This window comes from Dicentrarchus labrax, unplaced genomic scaffold, assembly GCF_905237075.1.
Source record: "Dicentrarchus labrax unplaced genomic scaffold, dlabrax2021, whole genome shotgun sequence".
NCBI lineage: Eukaryota > Metazoa > Chordata > Actinopteri > Moronidae > Dicentrarchus > Dicentrarchus labrax.
Genome location: NW_026136724.1, coordinates 15,942,305 through 15,965,651, shown reverse-complemented (window position 1 = coordinate 15,965,651; position 23,347 = coordinate 15,942,305). Strand labels below are relative to the sequence as shown.

The window sequence follows — 23,347 nt, the reverse complement described above, 5'->3', positions numbered from 1 at the left end:
AAACACTAAAATGTTGTTTTTCCATGAATTAAGTAGATTTCCTGAACAATACTGAGTCTTGCCCTGAAAATATCTACTATATCTGCAAGAATATGTTGTTTCCCCCTCAGAGAAAAGAGTCATGCAGCAGCCTAATATGCCTCTTGACCTGTTGACAGGTGTGTACGTGCATGTGTTTTCCTTTATTTTTGATGGCTGTTAGTAACCAGAGGGTGTCAGTGTAGTCCATCTCAAAGCCTCCTGCTTCTTCTTTTTCCTTTCCTGTGTGGTGTGACCTCATGGCTAAATCGCCTCTGTGATGTGAACTATCGACCATCCCGGACAGTACCAAATGGTTTTGTGCTCTTTGTAGCGGACCCACATGATACTTCCCTAAGCCTAGTATTTACTGCTGGAGCCCACTCCAGGTTATAAATGGGCTAACTGAGCTACGGGTGTCTGTTACCAAGAAAGGCCACATACTTTGAGCTGAATTACCAAAAGAGTCGTTTATAGAAAAGAATATGTTCTTAATTAAAAGCTTCCACATTGTATGATATGTCGGCTTGCAGTATAGATCACAGAGACTAATTTAAAAGATTTCCACGTATGCGATTGTCTGAGTAATGATGATACACTTCTGACAGTCGATTTAAGTATAAGCTGAATTCCTGTGCCCAGACAATGAGCCAAAAATAGAGCTGTGCTTTGTCTTGACTGTCCTGTTGGGTCGTCTGAGGAATTAATTGTGCATGTTTTAAGTGCACTCTCGTGTTGAGATCATTAACATGCTCAAGTGGTTATGATGTTAGATTCTCTTGAAGCGCAAGGTACTGTACACATAAAGACACTTCAGTGTGTTTGGTTAAAAAAGCAGCAGGCTTGTTATTGCTCGTAAATCCAGCAGCTTTCAGCCTGGTTGTTTAATCTTTGCGACCTTATCAGAGACCACAGCGGATTTATCGCTTGTGTTTGACGTGCTAAAAAGATTCATTCGGACTAAAGCAGCCACATCAGTGACATAATTCACAATGAAACCCTCTTTTCATGTCAGATACACATGTCAAATGTCAGGGTTTATGACAGCTTTCTAAGTATAGGCCATATATCCACTGCCCAGGCATCTCCACAGTATTTATTTGCCAGGTTGGAAAGCCGGCTGTTCTTGGACAGCATTCCCCCTGGATTAAACTGATACCTGGCATCTGGCATCATGTCACTGCATGTCATCTCAAACTTCTCTTTTATGATAAATCTACAGATTCTCTGAATATGTAGGTATGTCATGTGGGATTGTCGGAGAGTATTACATCAGCCTCAGACCTGTGACAATGACGACACCTCTCCCTTTTATATCCCACCTCCTGATTTGCCAGTCTCCTCCTTCTTCACCTACTTCTGCAATGCAATAAGTATGCTCACCTCTGATTGGCCTGCTGACAACCCTCACTCTGATACTGACAGGGAAATATGAAAGTAATGATGACAACTCTAGCCTCAAATGAATACTCCTGCAGTTTTGTTGATTTCTTGCTGAGTGTCAGATGAGAAGATTGACACCATTGTCATGTTAAAGCAAGCATTTACTTTGCTCAGCTTAGCAAATAGGAACAAAGAAATAGTCAGCCTGGCTCATCGAATGGCAACAAAATACACTGACCGGCACCTTTAAAGCTCTCTAATTTACGCATTATATCTTATTTGTTGTAAAAATCAAAGCATTAAAATCATACATTTTGGTTTTATGGAGGGTTACATGACTATACGGCCCTTGTGTAAACTAATGAGATATAACATGTTCATTAGTGGGCTTTAGAGGTGCTTAAAGGAAGATTATGTTACCTTTGGACAGAGCCAAACTAGCTGTTTTCCCCTGTTTCCAGTCTTTGTGCTAAGCTAAGCTCACCGGTTGCTGCCTGTAGATTTTTATTGGACAGATATGAGGGTGGAACTTCTCATATAACTCTCAAGAAAGCAAATAAGCATAGTTCCCCAAATGGTTATATATATATAGATATTTCTATAAAGGATCTGTGTGCTGGATTTGATGACATCTAGTGGTAGGATTGCAGATTGCAGCCAGCTGAAACCCCTTGACTCAACCAAGCGTGAAGGATAAACCACAGTAGCCACAAAACACGCAAAAGGCCCAATCTAGAGCCAGTGTTTGATTTGTCCGTTCTTGGCTACTGTACAGGTAGGAGAGACTCCATTGAAGAGGACCCGCTCCCTCTGTAGATAAAAAGGTCTCAGTCTAAGATAACAAAAACAGAATGATTCTTATTTTCATGAGTATAGAGTAATGAAAATACACTGATGAATATTATATTCCATTTCTGCCAATAGATTCTCCTAAATGTGACACACGGGACCTTTAAGTCAAACAGGCCAATAATAATAATAATAAATTGAATAATTTAATAAAAGAATACCCAGCCATATAAACGTCAAATAAATCTGAGCTTTGCAGAACACGGAATATTTGGAAATTAAGTCATATTGCTCTAACTATAAAACTAAGAAATTGGACTTTAATCCAAGTCAATACAAAATGAAATGCATAATTTCTAAACCGTAAATGTAAAAGGAGTCCTATAGCCAAAGTCTAGTAAATATAACAATGCTGTTGCTTCTCATCTAAAGTTGGCACAGCAGCCAGTGGGTAGGGGGCCGTGATGCAACAGTAGGTGTAGAACAAGGCCGCTCCATCGACTACAGAGGAGAGGAGGAGCATGCCACCTCTCTATATAAGGCCTGAAAGCCTATCCCCCCTGGATCTGTCCCTGGTCATCCTCTCCTCCCCCAGTGAGATTTCCAAACCGTATCCCTGTGCCCTCCACATCTTCCATCACTCTGGTCCAAGGGGTCCCAGAGGTTTTTGTTCTTCTACAGTCCTATCATCATCTCGCTCCCTCCTGGACAAGAGGGCCACCACATCTTACCTGGCTTCCTGTAGAGTCACATTACTCTAAAGGCACAAACATTATCTACTTGCACCTTTTGACTCCTTGACGCTTTTTTTCTTGGGACGAGGCTCAAGATGCCAGAGCCCACAAAGAAAGGTAAGAGTGTTGATGGTGAGGATGGGATTAACATCAAAGCATGTAACAGCCACACAAACAATTCAAAACCAGCCTGTTGCACTGCATGTTTTAATTTATTTGATAGCTTAAATATTAAGTTTTGTATTTCTTTATCATTGGTTTGTTTAACTGTAACATGTTTAGACCAATTATGTTCTTCCATGTTTGCCTGCTTGCTGTCTTTGTTTGAGGGGAGCAGAGTCAGTTGAGACTTGCTGCAGGGAGCTCCATCACTTTATGGCTTGTCTGCCAGCTTGTTCATAGGAATCCTCAAAGTGACTTTGACATTGGTGTTGTATTACTGATGCATTCATGTTTCTGCCATCCGGGGGGCAAGAGAAGATTTGAGGTTTATGAACAGATACTATTGTTGCCGGAGGGGATTGGCATACTGGATTGTTCTGTATGATCCAGCTGGAGAAAGACATGATGGAGCCCATGTGGAGGAATGTTGTTAAGGGCCACGCCACACACAAGTAAAGACCTGTGAAGGATGTTGCAGTGTGGATAAACTGAGAAAGGGCTGGGCTGTATGGGGGTAAATAATAACCTGATCGTGTTTGTCTTCCCGATGATTGATATGGAGCCGAGCAGGGATGGCCAAGTTGAACCCCTCAGACCTGCCCCCTGCCCATACTTCAACTCCATATTCAACCACACATAACATCTTAACCCACCCCTCTCCCGCCCTCACGTCGATCTGTACCATCGTGTCCATCAACATTCCCTCTTAATCCGCTCTTGTCTGTCATTACGATATGGTATTACACCCACCCTCCCCATTAGCTCAGCTCTTTGGGGTCTGCCATCGACCCAGACATGCCCATGTAGAGGATATGGAACATTTTGTTTGGATCTTGGAAGCCTTCCTGATGAGAGCTGATACAAGTTTTTAATAAACTCTTTATCCTCCAGGGGACCATTGATTGGTCTGTAGCTGTTACTGACACATCAGGGATGATTTACACATAGACACTAACATAATTCTCTGCACACAAGACATTTCTTGTCTATCTCTCCTGGAATAGGGATCCTTTCTCCTTTTGCTCTTAATGAACTTTCTTGTTTTTCCTGGACAAACATTTAAGAGATAGTTGCAAACTCCCAAATCCCCTTCATCACATCCAAATGTTATCCCAATCTCTTGTTAGGTCATTTGTGTTCAAGAAAGAGTAGGAGCCAGAGGAAACTTAGGTCCTGAAATGATGTGAAACTCAACCTTCATCATTATGCACCTTTGGACTGTCGATTGCCTCTACAGTGTTCATCTACTGCCATAAACATCCTTAATCCCCTCAGAGACAAAGCTGCGAGGAAATAGAGGCAGTAGATTCCAGTCAGCTACAAACACTCCCCATAAATAGCTTCATCGCCCAGAGCAGCAGATAAATGAGGGTAGAAAAGTATTGTTCTTTAAATGAGTCTGAACAGCTGAAGAGGAGGAGGCCAGCTCTGTTGTTGTAGACACCCCACTCTCAAGCCTTTAAAAAGTCTGAACCAGAGATGACGGACTGACTGAGTCGCCTGCAGATCTCTTGGGACTGGGATTCTTGTCCCTGGAATAGTTCAGAATGAGCGCACTTTTAATCCCCATCCCTTGTTCCCTGCCATCTCCTTCCACAGCCACCCAACCCCTCCTCCTTTCCTGTGCCACACGCCAAAACAGACATCTCCCTGCCACTCTTAGTTCAAGATGGATCACTCAGAGGTCAGACACCTCGCCATCAAATCTCTGACCCTGTGTCCAGAGGCCTTACAGTACAGTCGCCGCTGCCACTCACTTTGTGGTTTCAGTCGTGGACAAGCCCAAGTCGGCACCTCATGATATTTACTGTCACTATGGTCCATCACTCTCACTGGGCTCTGTTTCTCTGACACTGTTGCTTTGTGTTACAGAATACCACCTCATAAATCATACCCGTGGTAAGATACATGTCTGCAGCTAATTGCCACCCAAGTACACCTCTCATCAGAGACTTAAATGTCTCATTAAAGTTCCTTGTTAAAGTCCTTGTCTAACCAGAATTACTAAAAACAAGGAGTTATATAAAAAAACTACAACAAGGACAAACAGTAATGTAGGCTCATTTTTAATAATGCAATAAAGGTCTATATTAGGAAAAATTAAGCTGCTTGCAGTTTGGCTCACGTTGGAGCCTCTATGAGCCCTTCTGTCTGCACGCCAGCAGGGGCAACAGCTGAAAATACCTGCAACCCTGTCAGCTGCACTGGGAGTCCTCAGAGGTAAAACAAAACCTTTCTCCACTCTCATTATCTCAATGGTGATGAGACAGAGCCGCGACTCTCGGGTGCATGATCTGACCCCGCAGGATTGTGGCCCGATGGCCAGCGACACATTGTTTTGAGCTGAGGTGGGAGTGTGGCTAATTTTGACAAGGAATGCTCAGAGGGAATCATTACAAATGGAGGGATATCAGAAGCCAAGAAGCGATGGGAGAAAATGGCTGTTAAAAATGGTGCATAGTCAATGGACTTACATGGAATTAGGGTTGCAGTATTCATAGACTGGCTGCAAACAGCTGGCAGTGAGAAGCTGAGACTCTATGAAGGGAAAAAAGGTTTCTCTAAAGCTAAAGATGCTAAAGGAAGAGCTCGGATTACAGGCTGGGTTATATAAAATGATTTTAGAGGCTGGTATTATCAGTCATTTTTGGGAGAAAGTGGGACACTTAATGTAAAGCCTAGTGGGTTTGGGAATTTATTTCTCTCTGTATTTTGGAGATCTGCCTCAAGATCTTCAACAAACTTACGCCTACGAGCATGATTTGAAACATCAAAATTGTTTGGAAGTCAACCCTGGTCCAGTATGCAATTTATACAAGTGTACATACACTGAGATGGACTTGACAGTGAAGTAGGAGACATTGTTTCCATCAGGAAATGAGCAACATTTGCTTATTCATAGATTCTGGAATTTTTAATGTAGAAGGAGTAGATTACTTTTTTAGGATTTTAATGTGGAAATTATACCCTTTTTTTTTTTTTTAGAAAAAGCATATCATAGACACATTACTGTTCCAAGCAGACTATTTGTATATTAATACATGTCTGGAGGCGATCTTTAACGGGTGTACCAATGTAGCTATTGTTACAGTACAGGAAATACTGGTAAACTAAATTGCTCTTAAGTCAAGAGGAATTAATTACCACTACGCCCAGTAACTGTATCAACAGGCCACGACATAATCTGAATGCTTTCATTGCCAACACGACAAAAGGATGCAGTCCTTACGTGAACCACAATGATATCGACTAGTTTTCCAACTCAACTGAGTCAGTCAGGCCAGCCCACTATGACCCTCCTCTTGTTTTGACCACCATGAACTGAGCTCTGAGTTTCAGGTCATTAAGGCTAACAAATAAACAGACAGAAACTAAACCAGCACAGGTTTTGATTTATATGTTTTAGAATTGGATTTAACCCGCTGATAGAAACATTATCGGGTCGTATTGTGCTTTTGGAACACTTTGGGAAAGTTCATTACAGAGTAGGAGACTGTAATGGTAGATGGCAAAAGGAGGGGATTAGTTAGCCTTTATTCAACTTGCTTAATGTTGTCTTTATTATCAACAATCTTCACCAGCATTGCAAGCTTATAGCAGTCAATTCAAGCTGACAATTCACAGTCCTTGCATTTCCCACATGGTACTTTTTTCAACATGTAGTCCTTGCATTTCCCACATGGTACTTTTTTCAACATGTATTTACATTCTTGAGGAGGTGTATAGAGTCTTAAGCTATGCCCTTAACTATAGAGATACCAGTCTCATGTACTTGTGAAATAATTTAAACTAATCTGAGCACGAAATATCAAAGAACAGGCCGCTACAGGTGTGTCATGACTAGTCTGAAGCTCCCATGCGTACTAGACAACCTCTCATGGCTCTGTGCTCCACTAACCCACAAATAACAAAAGAGGTTAATATTTTAACCCTGTCAGTGCATGCCAAGGGTTGTATGGATGCTTTGATCTGTTGAGGCCCTGCACTGAGTCGCGTTACAGGTTTTGAATGTCGTATCCAAACATGTTTGTGTCACTACCCCTCCCACCATTAGTTTCATAAGTCTAGACGAGGCAGAGGGCAAACAAATGGTGTGTCATGGGGCCTTCATCATAATCAGTTAAGACGACATGGTGTCTAAGCACGAGGAGCCGGTCATCTAACACAAAGATGATATGGCTCAGTGGTGAATGGATATCAATTAAATAGGTCAATGTGCACAAACAGAAAGACGTTTTTGGGTGATTATGTTATGCTGATTGTATTAAAGTCATACTGCAAGAGATCTTGTTGTCATGTTTGACCTTAATGTGTTTTGTTTTTCTTTCTTTAGATGAGATGCCAAATGGCCAGCCAGAAGGTGAGTGGACAGTGACAAGTACACAGGCACAGGGCAACGTCTCCACATGTAACATGACAATCACAGTCAGCGTGAATGTGCAAACACAGCCGCATAGGAGTGTAAATGTGGGGCCAATAGTCGGCAGTATGGATGTGCTGCTGTGCTCCAGAGGGATCTGTAGCGACGACCAAGCTGTCAGCATCTCTGACATTCCTCTCGCCAGCCAGCTGATCCCTCTCTGTTGATTCAGCTGCCGCCCCGGCCGCCCCATGTGAGCAAGGTGCTGGCATGCAATTGGCTTTTTGCCGGCACTGGGGTTTGACCTTGGAGCCGCAGCATCTTGAGGCTCCAACATGGTCGATGGGAGAGCGTTATTTACTCAACATGAGTTACATTACTTGTTACATAATTTCTCAGCACAGAGATCAAACTGACTATAGCCCTAGTTTAAACTCTTGATAAGACTAGGAGTGGGAAGTGATAAGATTTTATTGATTATTGATTCTGCTTATCGGCCTGATTTCTTTTTGATTACCTTATTGATTCCTGATCTTCTCTGTAGAAAAAAGTAAGCCTACAAAGGTTTATTATCTCTGAGTCTGTTTCCAGTTTCTTTGCGAAATGAAGCCTTGCTTTGGATCGTTTCTTTCTCTCCGCCATGACTCCTTCTTGTTTCAAGTTTCCAGCAGAGAGTTTGATGTCATTGTTTTGCAATGCGCAACTGTCAGGAAAACATGCTTGAAGGCATACAATTCCAATGGATTGGACAATTTAGAAAGTTAAGACAGCGAACAAGTCGACCCTAGAAAATGTCAAAGTTAAGTAGCATTACTGGGATAAGTAACTTTTGTAAATCCTTACACAACACGCTACTGAAAAAAGTAATTACGTTGCTGTAACACGTTACTACATAATGTGTTATTGCCCAATACTGGTCATAACGTGTAAAAACACATGGACAGAAGTGTAGTGGTAACTTGCATTTTATGATCCAGTAAAGCCATTTTCAGTCCTCCGGTTTCCAATGCAAGCACGTCTTATCTCAAAGTGATTATAACACAATTACTTGAGGTATAATAATAAATGCAAAACACTGCCTGCACGACACTTCCAGCAAGTGTTGCAGTGGTGCTACAGTTGTCTACACCAAAACCACAGCACCTTGATGGAAGTATGATTCGGCCTTGGTACCTTGGTGTGTTTATTAATGTGCATTTCAATTGTAAACCTCAATGGCAGAATCCTAATCTTGACATAATAACAACACATTTTGTACATTTTCAAACAGGAAATAGTCTGATAATAAGTTTTTCCTGTGTATGTCTATGATGTATCAAATGTGAGGATGGTCTGAAACCATATGATTTATTATGATGAAGTGTAAATGCCTACATGCAGGCAGGAGGGTTGGTGTAGATATGTGAGTGAGTATGTGTTTGTGTCTTTTTATGTCTCTTTGTGTGAGATTTTGTGTTTGTTTTGGTATGTATGTTTGAGTGTGAGACTGAGAGAGGCATTGCAGATGCTGAAGCTTTGTGCTTATAAAAAGCAGCTGTTCCATCCACCACTATATTTGTCACACGCTCAGAAAGTGTTGCCCCAGACAGTAACGGTGCCCTGCCCCTACCTGAGATTTCCCTGGAGGTTTCTCCACCCCCAGGTGGGTAACCCTGATGTCCCCTTTACCTGCCCCAGAATGTTTCGTTCTTCTGCACATCACACTCACATCACGTGTTCGTTTGGAGTGTGCCATCACGTTTTTTTTCCCCCACTTAATTCACTGTGAGAGGCCTGAAACTGCACTTTTTCTTGTGTAGGTGAACGCTCAACACATCTTATGTTCACACAAAAAGTTAATTAGGTTAGCTGTGAGACCACCACCCCACTTACTGTGCACATATTCACATGCCTGCACTGCTCCTACCTGCATTTGCCTTGAGACATGGTGCTGTCACTACTAACTCATGCTGTGGCTGTCTTCATATCTGTGTAACTGTATGACATTTTGAGCCATCATACAGGAGGTATAGAGGGATTGGGGAAATTGGGTTTTACTGACTCTAATGGCTCCAGTAAAAGGCCAGCTGCTTTAAATTTCAATGGTACAAGCAATCAGATCATTTCATACATACTTAATGAGTCAGTAAATCCATGCTCCTGATCACTTTACAGTATAGATACACAATGACCAGATAGACGATCCATTGGTGCACCTGATCAGAACATGAGACACATTTTTACTTTGATAACAGAAATATTTTTGACATCATTTATTGATTTAGTTGAATTTGAATGATTGATTTGGGTTGTTTTTTTATCCACACTAGCTGTATGGCTCTATGGAAGGCAATGTCGGTATGTTAGGCCGTTGGTCCACTACTTAGGTCCAGACTGAAATATCTCACAGCTATTGGATGGATTTCCACAAGATATTATACAGACGTTCATGGTGTCAAGAGGAGGAATCTTATTGATTGTGGTGATTCACTGAATTTCTCTCAAACGCCACAGTGAGAACATTTGTGGTTTGTCCTGCTAGACAGCTATTGAATGGATTGCCATGAAATTGTGTACAGAAATGTACACAAAAAGAGCAATTGCAATAACTTTGGCTGATCCCCTACATTTTTAGTCTAGCGCCACCAACAGGTCTAAATGTGTGCAATACTTTTATTTAAGACCAATGCCATTAAATCTAGACATCCCCATCAGCATCAGCAGTCATATGACATAGTACATTGGAGCAAATGAGCAAACACTAGCATACTAAACTGAGGGTTAAGATGGTGAACATGGTCAACATTATACCTGCTAAACATCAGCTTGTTAGCAGAGCATGTTGACATGCTGGGATTAGCATATAGCTCAAGGAACCGATGTGTCTAGGCCTCACAGAGCCACTAGTGTGGTTGTAGACTCTTATTTTGAAATTTCCTTCCTTACTCAGATGTCACCAATTAGGATTGTGGCTAACGGGTCATTAGCTATTTATACCCACCTTGTTTGAGCAAGCATCGTCTTGCAAGGCTGCTGGTGGTTGTGCTCGATGCTTGCTGCTCCAGCCTAGCGCTTTGTCTGCTGTACAGAGGCGGTAGCAGAGGGGAAAGAGCCAGTAGAGACTGATGGGAAGAAACCAGAGCCCACAGAGCCTGAGCCATTACAGGCTGTGGTGGCTCAGGAGCCGAGTCCCCCCGAGAATGGCTCAAACCAACCACAGACTGGTGGGGTTGGGATAAAAGAGCAAGCAGAGTCCGGTAACTCTGCTGTAAAGGAAGAGGGCCCTTGCTCTCCCCCACCACCTGGTAAGTATACGTTCTTAAACATGAATCAGTCCCATTTCTCTCTCAATATGCATGTTTACCCCTCTAGCTCTTCCACTTAAAATGCTACTAAAAGCCATACTAGTCAATTCAGTTGCACACTACTCAGCAGCATGGCAAAAATGCCTTTTTTAATTTAAAATCTAAAATCTAGATTTACTCTAAGTTGAAAGCTAACAGATTACCTTTTTTTTTTTTGCTACTAAGAATGCTATGGACTTCACTCTTACTGATTGGAGCCATGCATTGATTTCTCATTTGCTTTTAAAACAGTGGCCTAATGCCTACATGCCTTTAATTGCATGCAAACTCCAAAGAAATACAATTTTATACTTGCACCTGGTGCCACTTTATGGTGCAGTGGCGCTGTAATACTTGGTGCAGTGTCTTGAGTTTTCAGTATTAAAAAGGAATAAGAACTAATGTAGACTGATTAATAAGGACTAATACATGAATTACCGATTAAATCCTGAAATGGCAAACTGAAGGTGATGCAATTCGTGTGCAAGGTGAGTCATCAAACTCAATTCTTTATCCTGTAATCAAGAAACATGAATGTGTAGGCAGAACAACAAGGCAACAGATACAAACAAACCCACATACAGTAAATTATAGATCTGACAAGGCGGCATGCTGGATTGCTTGTATCAGTTCATTTCTGTAGTATCTTCAGTTGAGTTGGAATAAATTGATCTTCACTCTGTAGAATCAGAGAGAAGATACAGCTTACGTAGGATTTCAAGCTTTTGTTGGCTTTGTCATGAGCATTTTGTGCAAATATAGAGTTGCAGCTGCTGCTTAAAGGTTAATTTTTCTATGATACACCTGTGTGTGTATGCGTGCTGCGTCGCTAAAGAGCTTGTGCTTTTTTTTTTGGCAGTTTGAGAAGCTTGCAGCAATGATCCCTTTCATAATCCCACACTGTTTTATCTCTCAAACATACAGCAATTAGGGTCTTACAGGGTACAAGCCAAATCACCGGTTGAGATTTTGGTCCTCCTGTCCAAGGGCTGCATGTTTTTCCAACCATTCAAGTCTTGTCTCGCATGTGATCGATGGCCTTGTTGGCCTGCCAGTCTTGTGTCTTGTTGGCCTGCCAGTGATGGACTTGGAGCTTTTTGATAGGTGGGTCTATTTGTCATTGACACCTTTATTGCAGATGATGATGATGCTGCAGCCACTACCCCATCCCCAACACCCCAAGCAGGTTGGTACCCATAAAACCATTCCTACTTCCTACTTTATTCCTCTTCGCCTCGCCCTTTGAGGACAGTTGCAAGTGGAGCACTCGTCTTAAGTCGGGCTCAAATCACCTCATTAGGGGCTACGATTAAGGGACCGATATGTTGTAATAAAATAATAAAATGTTTGCAACTTTTTTTTTTTTTTTGCTGTATAATGTGCATTTCATCTTCAAGGATTCAAGTGTTTTAGCCTTTATGCATTGGTACAAACCCCCTCCACAGCTGAAACGGTATATATATATGTTTTCGTATACATTTTCACGTTAAATCTGATGATGTATGTCTGTGCACGGACATACATGAGGAAGTTAATGTGTGATTTTTTACATGCAAAATTCCTACAAGCACATCAACCTTTATTTACTCATCTCAAATAAAGGTATGGATGTGAAATTGGTATTCCACATGTATATATTGTATACAGAATAAATGCATGGCTGCTTATTATGCATATTAATACACATGCACATTACTGTTCAATATGTTGTATCTTGTCATATCTACTAAATGGGACTTTACTGAGGACAGTTGTATGAGTCCCCTCATGCAGTTAACTTTGGGGCATGCTCCAACCTTCATTGTAATTAATTATATAGTGTATTGATATATTGTCTATCTCGCTATTGTCAGAGAACAGATCATGCTAAGAAATAGCTAACTTTTTTCTGGGCATTGTAATTCCCTTTAATGTTGATACACTTTCTTTATTTCTTTATTTTGCTTTTGTAAAATACTCAGACATTTGGGAAATTCACCTATTTGCTGTCTTAATATCAACATTTCAGATTTATTATATACTATGCTTTTAGATTTAAGTGCTATTTCACCATAAGGACGTCTACTGGCCCTACTTGTTGATTAAAACAATATCTCCAGTGTGTGAGGTAACTACTTATTACACCACCAATATCTTATTTTCTATTTCTACACACTAGATACACACAGTTATCTGTAAATAAGACTTTAATAAGAGTTCTCTAAATCAACATTTTTGGTAAGGCAACAAATAGCCTAAGTTACCAAAATGTCAGAGTATTCTAATTAGCCTATCTTTGTTATATTAATTTATTTATTCATTTGGGACGTAATAAAGCCGCTGTGTGGTGGGGAAGTTAACCGGACGTACATTTGCCAAACCAAAACTAGCAAGTCCTCATCCTAGAAGCTTTTTTGTCTTGTAAAACAATTTCTTTATAACAAGAGAAAAGGCTTCAAGGATGAGTGTTTGGTTTGACAAATATACAGGTAGGCTACACTGGGTCAACCTCCACAGGACACAGCTGCTTCTTACGTTTTTAATGGGAAACATCCAGCAGCTAGTCAAATCCCACGCTGATGGAGACACAATATTCATCAAACCATCCAACGTAGTTAAGTTTATCCTGATTAATTTCAATGATAACTGTGCTTTTTTCACAGAGGATGCCAATTCAGTCAAGAAACTCTCAATTGACCTGCCTAGTAAGATCCCTCTGTTAAATCCTACCACCATTTTATTACCAAACCAGCAGCCTGCTCTAGATCAGAACTACCCACTGTCTGAATGTAGAAAACATGTTGGAGACATGTTTATTTGTAGATATTTGTCCTTAAAATGTCCTTGCTAACACATTACCATTTTTTCCCCTTTACATTTTACTGTATTTATGTTTTCTGTGCACATAAATTGCCATTTATGTGTTCCCTAATCTATCTGGAAAGCAAAACAAAGAGTGTGGCATAGATTTTTTATTTTTTTAATCAGGCCTTTGATTCAGAATCCCTTTGGTCAGTGCTTGCAAATCTGTAATCGCTTGTTGGTTTGACTTTTTATGTGTGTGTGTGCTTGCTTCAGTGGACTTTACAGTACTATTTCTTACAATATGCTGTAAATTTCTCTCTGTCTTTATTTAGATGATAGCGTCCCTGTGCCAGCCATGGGGAGAAAAGACTCAGGTAATAAAGTGGTAGTAAAAAAAAAACACTCTGATGATCATTTTGTTCATTTTTTCCCACACAATTTCGACCGAAAATCAGAATGTGGCCCAACCAGTTTCCTGTTTTCCATTATTGCCAGTCAAATGGAGCTGTGTTAGCAGCTTAGTATAATCCAGGTTTACTTGTCACAAGGCTATGGTGTATTTTCCTGACATGTCATAGTCTAAACTCCTCTTGTCTCCTCTAGATGTTGGGGCTTTTTGGAAAAATATAATCTTTTTCATTTGCAGGCAGCATTTGATAGAGAATTTGTGTACTTGTATAAAAAGAATACAGAGCAAGGCTACGTTCAACTCTACCTGGATAACAACTATATGGTAACAGATTCTTCCACATTCAGACCTCCCACTGCAAAGACGACTGGAGCATCAGGAAATTGTAAACACAATCAGTTGTCATAATCCGTTATATTTTGCAGAAAGTGTCCCTTAAATGAGTCACATGGAAATAAGATGCCCTTTTTGTGTTTCACATTGTCTGTTTCGTGCTTTCCATGTCGCAAAGAGCTTAAATTCTGCTGCTGTATGAGGTGTGACGACTGAAAGTGAGAAAATGTGTCTGTCTGTCTGTCTGTCTGTCTGTCTGTCTGTATAAATCTCCCGTGGTTTAGACTAAAACTTTCAGATCAAAAGTGAAAGGTGGGTGTATGAATTCCTCAACTGTATTGTTGTATTTTTTCCTTGCACACTGACATTGGAGAGCACTGTGTCATGTATGTGCTTTTCTAACCGACCAGTGTGGTCTCTGGGAGAAGGCCAGGGTCCAGAGGAACTGGACAAGCCCATTGACACCCCACCACTGTCCACCCTGCTGATAGAGAGTCCCCAAAGTGCCACGGTCACTGTGGGTGAGTGACAGCACAACAGAGTTGAAGCTAGTAAAACATAGGAACTTATAGATATAAACCAAGAGATAAGAAGAACAACACCACATCTCTGTGGTAAATATGAGGCTGGAGCCAGCAGCTGTTTAGCTTAGCTTAGCATAAAGACTGGAAACAGGGGGAAACAGTTAGCCTGGCTCTGTCCACATTGAACACATTGACAAAATGTTGAACTATTTCTTTAATAAAAATGTCAAAAGTGACAATAGACTTAGCATCTAAAGTAATGTCACAACAAAGAGCCAATTTGAGAGCACAGTGATTCTATAAAATAATGTTTTATTAAATCAGGCCTCAGTATGACATTAATGATTCATTGATCAGATATTTGGACTGTTGGACACTCTTTCTCTGTGATCATTATGTGTTTTCTGTGTCTAAAGGTGGAGACATCACCTTTGTTGCCAAGGTGGAGGCCAAAGATCTCCTCCGCAAACCCACTATCAAGTGGTTTAAAGGAAAATGGATGGATCTGGCCAGCAAGACAGGAAAACACTTACAGCTGAAAGAGACTTTTGATCGTTTCACAAAGGTAATGTAGAGCAAAACTCCTATCTCAGCCCGTACATGAACCACCAATTCTTACATATCAATACCATACCAATTCTTATATATGACTCCCTGGCAGATCCACACATTTGAAATGCACATCATCAAGGCCAAAGATAACTATGCTGGAAACTACAGGTGCGAAGTCAGCTACAAGGACAAGTTTGACAGCTGTTCCTTTGACTTGGAAGTTAAAGGTTTGTTAAAGCATCAAAGTGCATTATATTACTCTTCATATGTCCACAAGATTTAGACTACCATGTTCTGTTACTGTCTTACAGAAGCTGGACAGGGCTCACAGAGTATTGATATCCGATCAGCTTTCAAAAGAAGGTAATGAAAGAAGTGTGAAGCAACTACAAGACATGTTGATATTGTGAAGGAGTCAACAGCAACATGAATTCAGTATGCTACAGTACAGTATTTATTTTTCTTCGCTTCAACTGAACAAAGAAAGAAGTTTTCTTCAGAAAATAGGATTTCTGACCGATTATTAATACTAATAAATGTTCCCAAAAAGTGAAGAAAACAACAAATGGGATGAACATTTCACCATCAAGTAATTGTACAACATAAAAGTGTGACAAGATGGTTGTAATAATGTCATTAACCTTTCTCAAAGGTAATTACAAATCAACCAGCCGACTCAATGTGAAAGGCCAACTCTTGCATTTTAAATCTCCCTCCCAACAATGTGACTGGAAAGCAATGCAAAGCATCCCAGTTTCTTAATGTTGCTGCTCAGCAATGTTGCATCAACATTGCAGAAACACTGTGGCAATATTGCCTGGGACCGCTCTTAAAAATGTCTTACACAAAACACCTTGTTTCAATCTTTTATCTGGAAAAGACATAAAAAAGGTTTTTTTGCGTAAGCACCAATCGTGTGTTAGCTTAGAGCTAATGGATCGATTGGCGTGAGAGCCTTTGCTTTGTGTTCCTCTTTCAGCATTGTTTTCTTTAGTGCCTGTAACTGTTTCAACTCTGATTAAATCTTTATTAATCTCTTCTTGTTAACAACAGCAGTGAAGGACAAGACGATGCAGGGGAGCTTGACTTTAGTGGTCTCCTTAAACATAGGTGAGAATCAAACCCCCACCCTGAGTGGATTTTGTCTTTTTTAGTATTTTTAGGCCCTTTTCTTGGATGTGCTTCTTTTTCTCTTTCTTTTAAATCTTTTGTAAATTTTATTTGTATTAGGCTACTGTATGAGTGGCAAGTACATATCTACAGATGATATGTTATGCTATACCAGGGGTTTTCAAAGTCTAATACTGTGGGCCCCTCTTAAGACTAAATTGAGACAACTGCACCCCCAACACCCTCATTTACTGACAAAAAATACTGACGAAAACAGTTAATATTCATGCTGAATCAGTTATCAGAAGTTCCTTTTTGCAATATATCCATAGATGTACAGACAACTATCACTGAATTGCTTTGATATTGAAGAACATGATTTTCAGTTCTGAAGTGATAAGGAGCAACCTTTTTCTATGATTTCTTTAAAAGTGGATTTAATTTTCACATTGTAGATAATGATAAACTATATACTATAAAGTCTAAAAATGTGTATCATGTCTGTGTAGTCAGATTTGAGTACCGATTTTGACGCAAATTGCGGAAAGTGTTTTCAAGTACCTTAATTGCCTCATGTCTCTCCCTTCGCGCACCCCCTTTCACCTCACAGTGCCTCACAGTTTGAAAACCTCTGTGCTATACCAAAGCTGCTGTGGTAGCTCAAAATAAACACCATAATGCATATTGCAGATGATACAGTGCAGCGTTTAAGTGTGAGTACAAATAGTCCTAGGCAGTGACACTGTTCACCAGCCAAATTTCACATTTATTGTGGGCTTGTCTCTTCTTTCCTCCTACATATTCAGAAATCAAAGGTTAGTAGAGAAAAACCAATAGGTTTTAAAACGATTAGACCTTACTGCGGGTGAGTACTGTAATCCTGTAGAGTCCCCAGCATGACATGTAGCTCTAGGAATTGGACGAGCAAGAGTGTTGGCCTACTGTAGTACGGTAACACTTCATTTGAAGGCAGCATTCCTAACCGCTCTGCCAGCAGTCATTAATGATGGAAATGGGCCATGCGTCATAAACAATCAGGTGACAGCTCTTCATAAAGCCATGAAGACCAACGTCACCTCTATGAGGCAGAGAGCACCGTTTTGGATCATTAATGATGTGCTAGTGAGCCATGGAGAAATGATGCTGTAAAATAGTGTTATCGCTACATTGTCATTTTATTTCAATTTAGAAATATAAGGCAAATACCACCATGTTTATTTCAGCTTTCTTCATAATTGCCTGAAAATAAACAGATGAGAAATACAAACGTAGAATGGAATAATGTTTTATGCTATTCACCTCCAACCTTTTGGACATTTGGGAAAATGTCTATGAATGGCTGATTGAATGTTCTTTATATAAACTAATGTATACACTCATGTCGAGGGCGACGTGTTTATTAACTTTGGATCTCACAAACCTAACATCTCCTAGAGACACTCTCATCAGCTAACAGTGTCGGAGCATCTCTGAAGTGATCACTCAAACCAACAACAAACAAAGGGATGGGCCAGTTCAGAAGAGCAATATAAAAGACATTAAAATCTCATTACAAATCTCTCTTGCAGGTTTCCCCTAAATCCATGCATGCTGCATTTCAACATCTTTTTTACACAAAGCATTTAGCATTGCAATGTGTTTAATGACATAGCATTTTCTCACGGGTTTGAAAAGAAACTCCTTTTTGATCTGTGTCTGCCATTTTAATCCCACAGCACTGATAAAAAGCTTGTTTCATCTCCCACGCTTATTTTAGTGTCCAAAGCGCCCATTTAATTTTTCTCTTTTATCCCTCAATGCATGATAGAGAGCTTTAAAAAGCCATTTTACAACCATTATGGTTTCAATGGAAACCCTTAATGTTACAATATTATAAATCTAAGACTTAGCTGTAGAAAGATCTTAAAAAATCTCACATTTTGGCAGTTTTTGTCCCTTTAGGTACTCTGGTTTCCTCCCCCAGGAAATCACATGACAGCCCTGACAGTAGCTAGTCCCCAGGGGATAAAAGTTAAATGGTCAAAAGCAGTGGTCATATTTATACTTATGGAAGAAGAACTTACAATAACTTAAAAAAAACAAGACAGTCACAGGACCTGAGAAGCCAATGTAAATGTATATTTTTACAACAGAAGCATTAATCTGCTTTGAGTTAGAAGTCACAATGATAGGTGATGTCCTGATGACTCTGAGGTTGCACAGTTTAGAGCAGTGGTTCCTCACCTGGGCTTGAGGATGAATTCCAATATTTATTTATCTTTACCTCTTCCGACCTCTAAATCTTTGAAGAGAAGATTTCTCTTTGGCTGAACTGTTCACTTACAAACATGTGACATGCGATGAAGAGTCAAAAGCTGGTTGGGAGCTGTGGGTTTAGTGTATTGGTCTTCAGTGATCCCTGTAGATTTCTTCTGTATCTTTTAATACTGTAGATAACTTCCTGCCTTTTTTTATATAAAGAAAGGATAATTTTAGGCGAGCTGTCAAGGAACTGTGCTCTAATTTTAAGTCTTCCTTATTTTTGCACCATGCTTCTATCTCGACCACTTCCGTTTAAATCCTGGTGGGTTGACACATGAAAAATAACATGCAGACATGATTAACCCTCCACAACTTCAGAGCAAATTACATCTCTGTGTTTTGTGTTAATATTGCTTCTGCTCAGTTACAGTTAATATGTTTGACTCCAGCTGATGTCAGCACAGACATAGACAGCACACCATGCCCATCCCTTTGTGTGACATGTCCTGAGGAACACTCTGGCAGGAAAAAGGGGAGGAATTAAGGAAAACATTAACCAAGTAAAATAAACTGTGTTGTAAAGCTTAAAGGTGATGTCCTAACCTCACCAATGCCTCAAAAAGTCCCCTTAATGAGTAGTTCCTTAGGACACGTTGCAAACACCAGCCTATGACTACTACCCTCATATCGTTCCCTCGTGTCCGGCACCACTAGGGAGCCAAAACAGCAGGATGAGACCCCAGAGGTCGATGTGTGGGAGATCCTGAAGAATGCCCGACCAGATCAGTACGAGAAGATTGCCTTTACGTACGGCATCACAGATCTGAGGGGTCTGCTGCGGAGGATGAAGAAGATGCCAAAAGAGGAGAAGAAAAGCGAAGGTAATCAGGGTTTTACCAAATTATGGATGTGCTCTTTAGGTAAATCTGCATTGTAGCAATACTAGTCTTTATGTCTGGTCAAAAGGGAATCTCAATCTCGGTGTTGATCTTAGAATACAGACCTTTAATGATCTTGTTTGGGACTTATCTTTTCTAAGCTTTTGCAAAGAAACTGGAGCCAGCTTATCAGGTGGATAAAGGAGGAAAGATCCGCTTGGTGGTGGATCTTGCCGACCCCACAGTAGAGCTGAAGTGGTACAAGAACGGACAGGAAATCAGACCCACCCCTAAGTATGTAACCACATTTTCTTCACTCTATCTTCTGCATCGTCTCCCCGTCAACACTCCCCAAATGAAACACATCTTTAAAAAAGAAAATGTGTTTCATTTGGGCCATCGCCCTTCTTTACCAGTTTGCTGGTATTATGTGTTTTCATTTTGTCACCACTCAAAAGCACAATGGTTCACATGATTTACACCACACAGGATCACTCAGTCTTTGTCCACTTTTCACTTTTACTTGAGCTTAAAAAAATTTGCAACTTTTTAACAAATACCCCCACAGAAATATATTAAAACCTATAAGTGGCTTATTAAGACAGTATTTCTAGTGTAACCTTACCTCACCTTCACAGTTTTACACTGCAGTCCTCCTCATGTGCAGCCCACTCCACTGTGAACCATTGCTAGTGAACAAATAACGTTCTCTCAACTCTAATGTGGCTCTGATCAGTTTCAACACATTCTCACACACACACACGTTAGGAACATTATGAATTCACAAGGCTATATGAAAAGGCCCCAGAGCTACATTTGGGTGTAAATGTGGTGTATGATGTCAATTGTTGTCTTTAATTGCCATTAACTATGTATGTCCTCCTCTGTACAGGAAAAAGGTGGTACCTCCTTCACAGGTCTTTAACCAAGGCTGGCTTTGGAAAAAATTTAATATGCTAAACCACGTAGTAAATGTTAATGAAGATAATGTAATAACAAGTGATTACCACTCTAATCTTACCAACAACAATCCTATTATTATCATTATTATTTATTTTTGTTTTATGTGTATTGCAGGTATTTTGTAAGACTTTGGTGTACAGTATACTAGACAGGAATATGTGAAAATAATGTTATATATCCCTGTAAAAAAGGAATATGTTTTTTAAAAAGCTAAAACTTTAAAGCTGCTACAAACTAATACTTATATCTTGACAATGAATTAACTGTGTGAAAGATGTCACTTAGAGTGACGAACCCACAAAGAACTATCATCCAACTCTACAGAGCATTTTAGCATTTTTAAGCTTGTTGTTTTGGTTTTATAGCTTCGAAAGTTTACTGTTATGATTCAGTCTCACCGCTCTCATCAGATTAGTTTTCTCAAAAAATCTCTACCGTCACCTACTGTCTCTATCTTCTCAGCACCAAACACAAATAGACAAAGTTACCAGTGAACACAGTGGAGCATTTAGCAGCTAAAGGTCCAGCTATTTTACACAATAGTTGGTGGAGAGCAAAATAGAGCTACAGAGAAGTTGGACTTACATTCATCAAGTGGCCAGAAACATGACTCCAGATAGTTTGTCATGTAAACCTAAAAGTTGCTAATAGGTTAGTGTTGTTACTTTCTACAAGTGGTTCAAAAATCACCTAATAAAGCTTTAAGCTCCTCCACTTCATATATATGTATATCTTATAATAGGGTAGCATCACTCTGCATGTTAAGGCTATCAATAGGGTATCTCTTACATAGCATTATCAATATTTTTGCAGACTATATATTGAATTAAAAGAGATTACAGACTTGTAAACTAGATAAATTGTATGCCTAACCATAAAACTTCTGTTCAAAGCCATGCAAAGTTAAAGCCATCTGGGAGGTTATTGCTGTTTTCTGGTTTTGGTCTCCTGTGGCATTTTCTCCAGGGCTCCCTGGTCCGAAGACTTCACAATAAAACACTTTTTCTCTCTTTTGACACTATTGACGACTACATATACCCCTCCAGGCATGATGTCTCTCTGTCTTTGTCTGTCTGTCTGTCTATCTGTCTGTCATATCATGGTGCTCTTTCCTGTCTGCCATAATCACTTCCTGTACACACCCTGTTCTCCGGCCCTATTCTGGCTCCACTGGTGACCTTAAGTCAAAGGAAGTAAGTCCATCTGTCCAGTCGATTCTCCCTTCTCTATGTCAGAGTTTTTGTGTGATCCCACCCCGCCCTCTCTAGCCTGACCCTTAGATTTGTGAAGTGCACTTGATGCATGTTGATCATAATCAGAATCCTTTTGATTTGAAGAATTATTTTTGGTTTCTGAGATCAACCATTTTTTTGGACAAGTCTTTCTTTTGCTTTTTTCCCATCCCTATCTTGGGACTATTGTATATCAACATGTACGTAGTGTAGTTGACAGAGTGATGTGACTAATGGACTTCCTGTTTAGGTATATTTTTGAGCATAAGGGCACACAAAGGATTATGGTCATCAACAACTGCTCCATTAACGATGACGCAGCTTATTCTGTAGCTGCGGGAGATGAGAAGTGCTCCACAGAGCTGTTTGTTAAAGGTATCTCCATTAACTGCTCATCTTTATTTTATGTATATGACCAGACATGCTGCAGATTTATTATTGTGTATCTGTCCTTGTTCAGTTTCGTCATCCTCTCTTGTCTTATAGAGCTGCCAATCAAGATAGTTAAAGGTATTGAGCCTGTGAAGACCACAGTGAATGAGAGGATTGAGCTGGAGTGCGAGGTGTCAGAGGAAGGTGCTCAAGTCAAATGGTAAGACTCTAAAAGCATTTAAAGATTCAATGAGGGGCATAATTACATATATTATAAATAACTTACTGAACGGATTAGAAGTTTCTTTAAGCCTGGACAAATCATTTTCTATTGCACATCACCAGGTTCTGTGTCACAGGTTGCTTTATTACTCAAACTAGAATTAAATACTTGTTTGTCAGAACAAAGAAAAGGCCAAAGGAAATATGTTCAACATGTTTAACCTCTTAGTAACGTGAAAGAGAAAGCACACTAGTAAAAGTATGTTGAAGAACGGGTACGGCAACATCGTTGTTTTTTTGTGACTTCCTTTTAATTAATTCCACTTCACTGAAGTGTACCCAAGAGAATCTTTTAGTCAGTTCAGCAGGTCAACCAAAAGTAAACAACATTTACAATTTGTCTATCAATATGTAGTGTACTTAATAGAAGATGATTTTAAACTCAACACAACTCACCAAAATGTAATTTCTTCAGTGTATTTCTTTTATTTTCCTGGTACGGTAATTAGCTCAAATTTAAATATTTTTTCCAGGAAACATTAGTGACATTATTATGAAATAACAAACCCATAGGATAAAGCTTTAGAAATTATCTTGATGGGAGTTACTGTATAACACTTACTGAGTTACTGTATAACACTGTTAATGTAACAATGATACATTCATGTCTTTGTTCAGCTTTTCTTTAGTTCTTTGCTTTGTTTGTTCCTTGTACTTCAGGATGAAGAACGGTGTTGAGGTTCCAACAGGAGTGCGCTCCAGATACAGAGTTAAGTCTGAAGGAACTAAACACTTCCTGGTGATTGATGACGCCTCCAGGGAGGACACTGGGACATACTCAGTTATGGCTTCTGGTGGTACATCTGAGGCTCACGTGCAGGTTGACTGTGAGTAACAGCCTCTTTCATAATTTCTGTTTGTTTGCATGCTTTTCAAAGGAATCAGTATTAATGATTAG

General features: G+C 40.0%; 1 protein-coding gene across 6 annotated transcripts in view; it reads left to right on the top strand.

The window, feature by feature from the left end:
• Positions 1-2,766: 2,766 nt before the first annotated feature.
• mybpc1 (myosin binding protein C1) overlaps positions 2,767-23,347 on the top strand; it is a 29,651-nt gene continuing 9,070 nt past the window's right edge. For 2 of the 6 annotated variants that reach the window (XM_051392818.1, XM_051392821.1), the window contains exons 1-18: positions 2,767-3,041; positions 7,420-7,446; positions 9,017-9,088; positions 10,515-10,730; positions 11,908-11,955; positions 13,412-13,453; positions 13,886-13,927; positions 14,706-14,816; positions 15,236-15,384; positions 15,481-15,598; positions 15,683-15,734; positions 16,425-16,481; positions 19,437-19,603; positions 19,762-19,894; positions 21,748-21,756; positions 22,046-22,170; positions 22,282-22,387; positions 23,110-23,276. In XM_051392818.1, coding sequence (XP_051248778.1) covers positions 3,020-3,041; positions 7,420-7,446; positions 9,017-9,088; positions 10,515-10,730; positions 11,908-11,955; positions 13,412-13,453; positions 13,886-13,927; positions 14,706-14,816; positions 15,236-15,384; positions 15,481-15,598; positions 15,683-15,734; positions 16,425-16,481; positions 19,437-19,603; positions 19,762-19,894; positions 21,748-21,756; positions 22,046-22,170; positions 22,282-22,387; positions 23,110-23,276 — 1,663 coding nt within the window. In that variant the 5' untranslated portion in view covers positions 2,767-3,019. The remainder of the gene's footprint in view (positions 3,042-7,419; positions 7,447-9,016; positions 9,089-10,514; positions 10,731-11,907; positions 11,956-13,411; positions 13,454-13,885; positions 13,928-14,705; positions 14,817-15,235; positions 15,385-15,480; positions 15,599-15,682; positions 15,735-16,424; positions 16,482-19,436; positions 19,604-19,761; positions 19,895-21,747; positions 21,757-22,045; positions 22,171-22,281; positions 22,388-23,109; positions 23,277-23,347) is intronic. The other 4 variants (XM_051392822.1, XM_051392819.1, XM_051392820.1 and 1 more) reach the window with 4 other exon arrangements.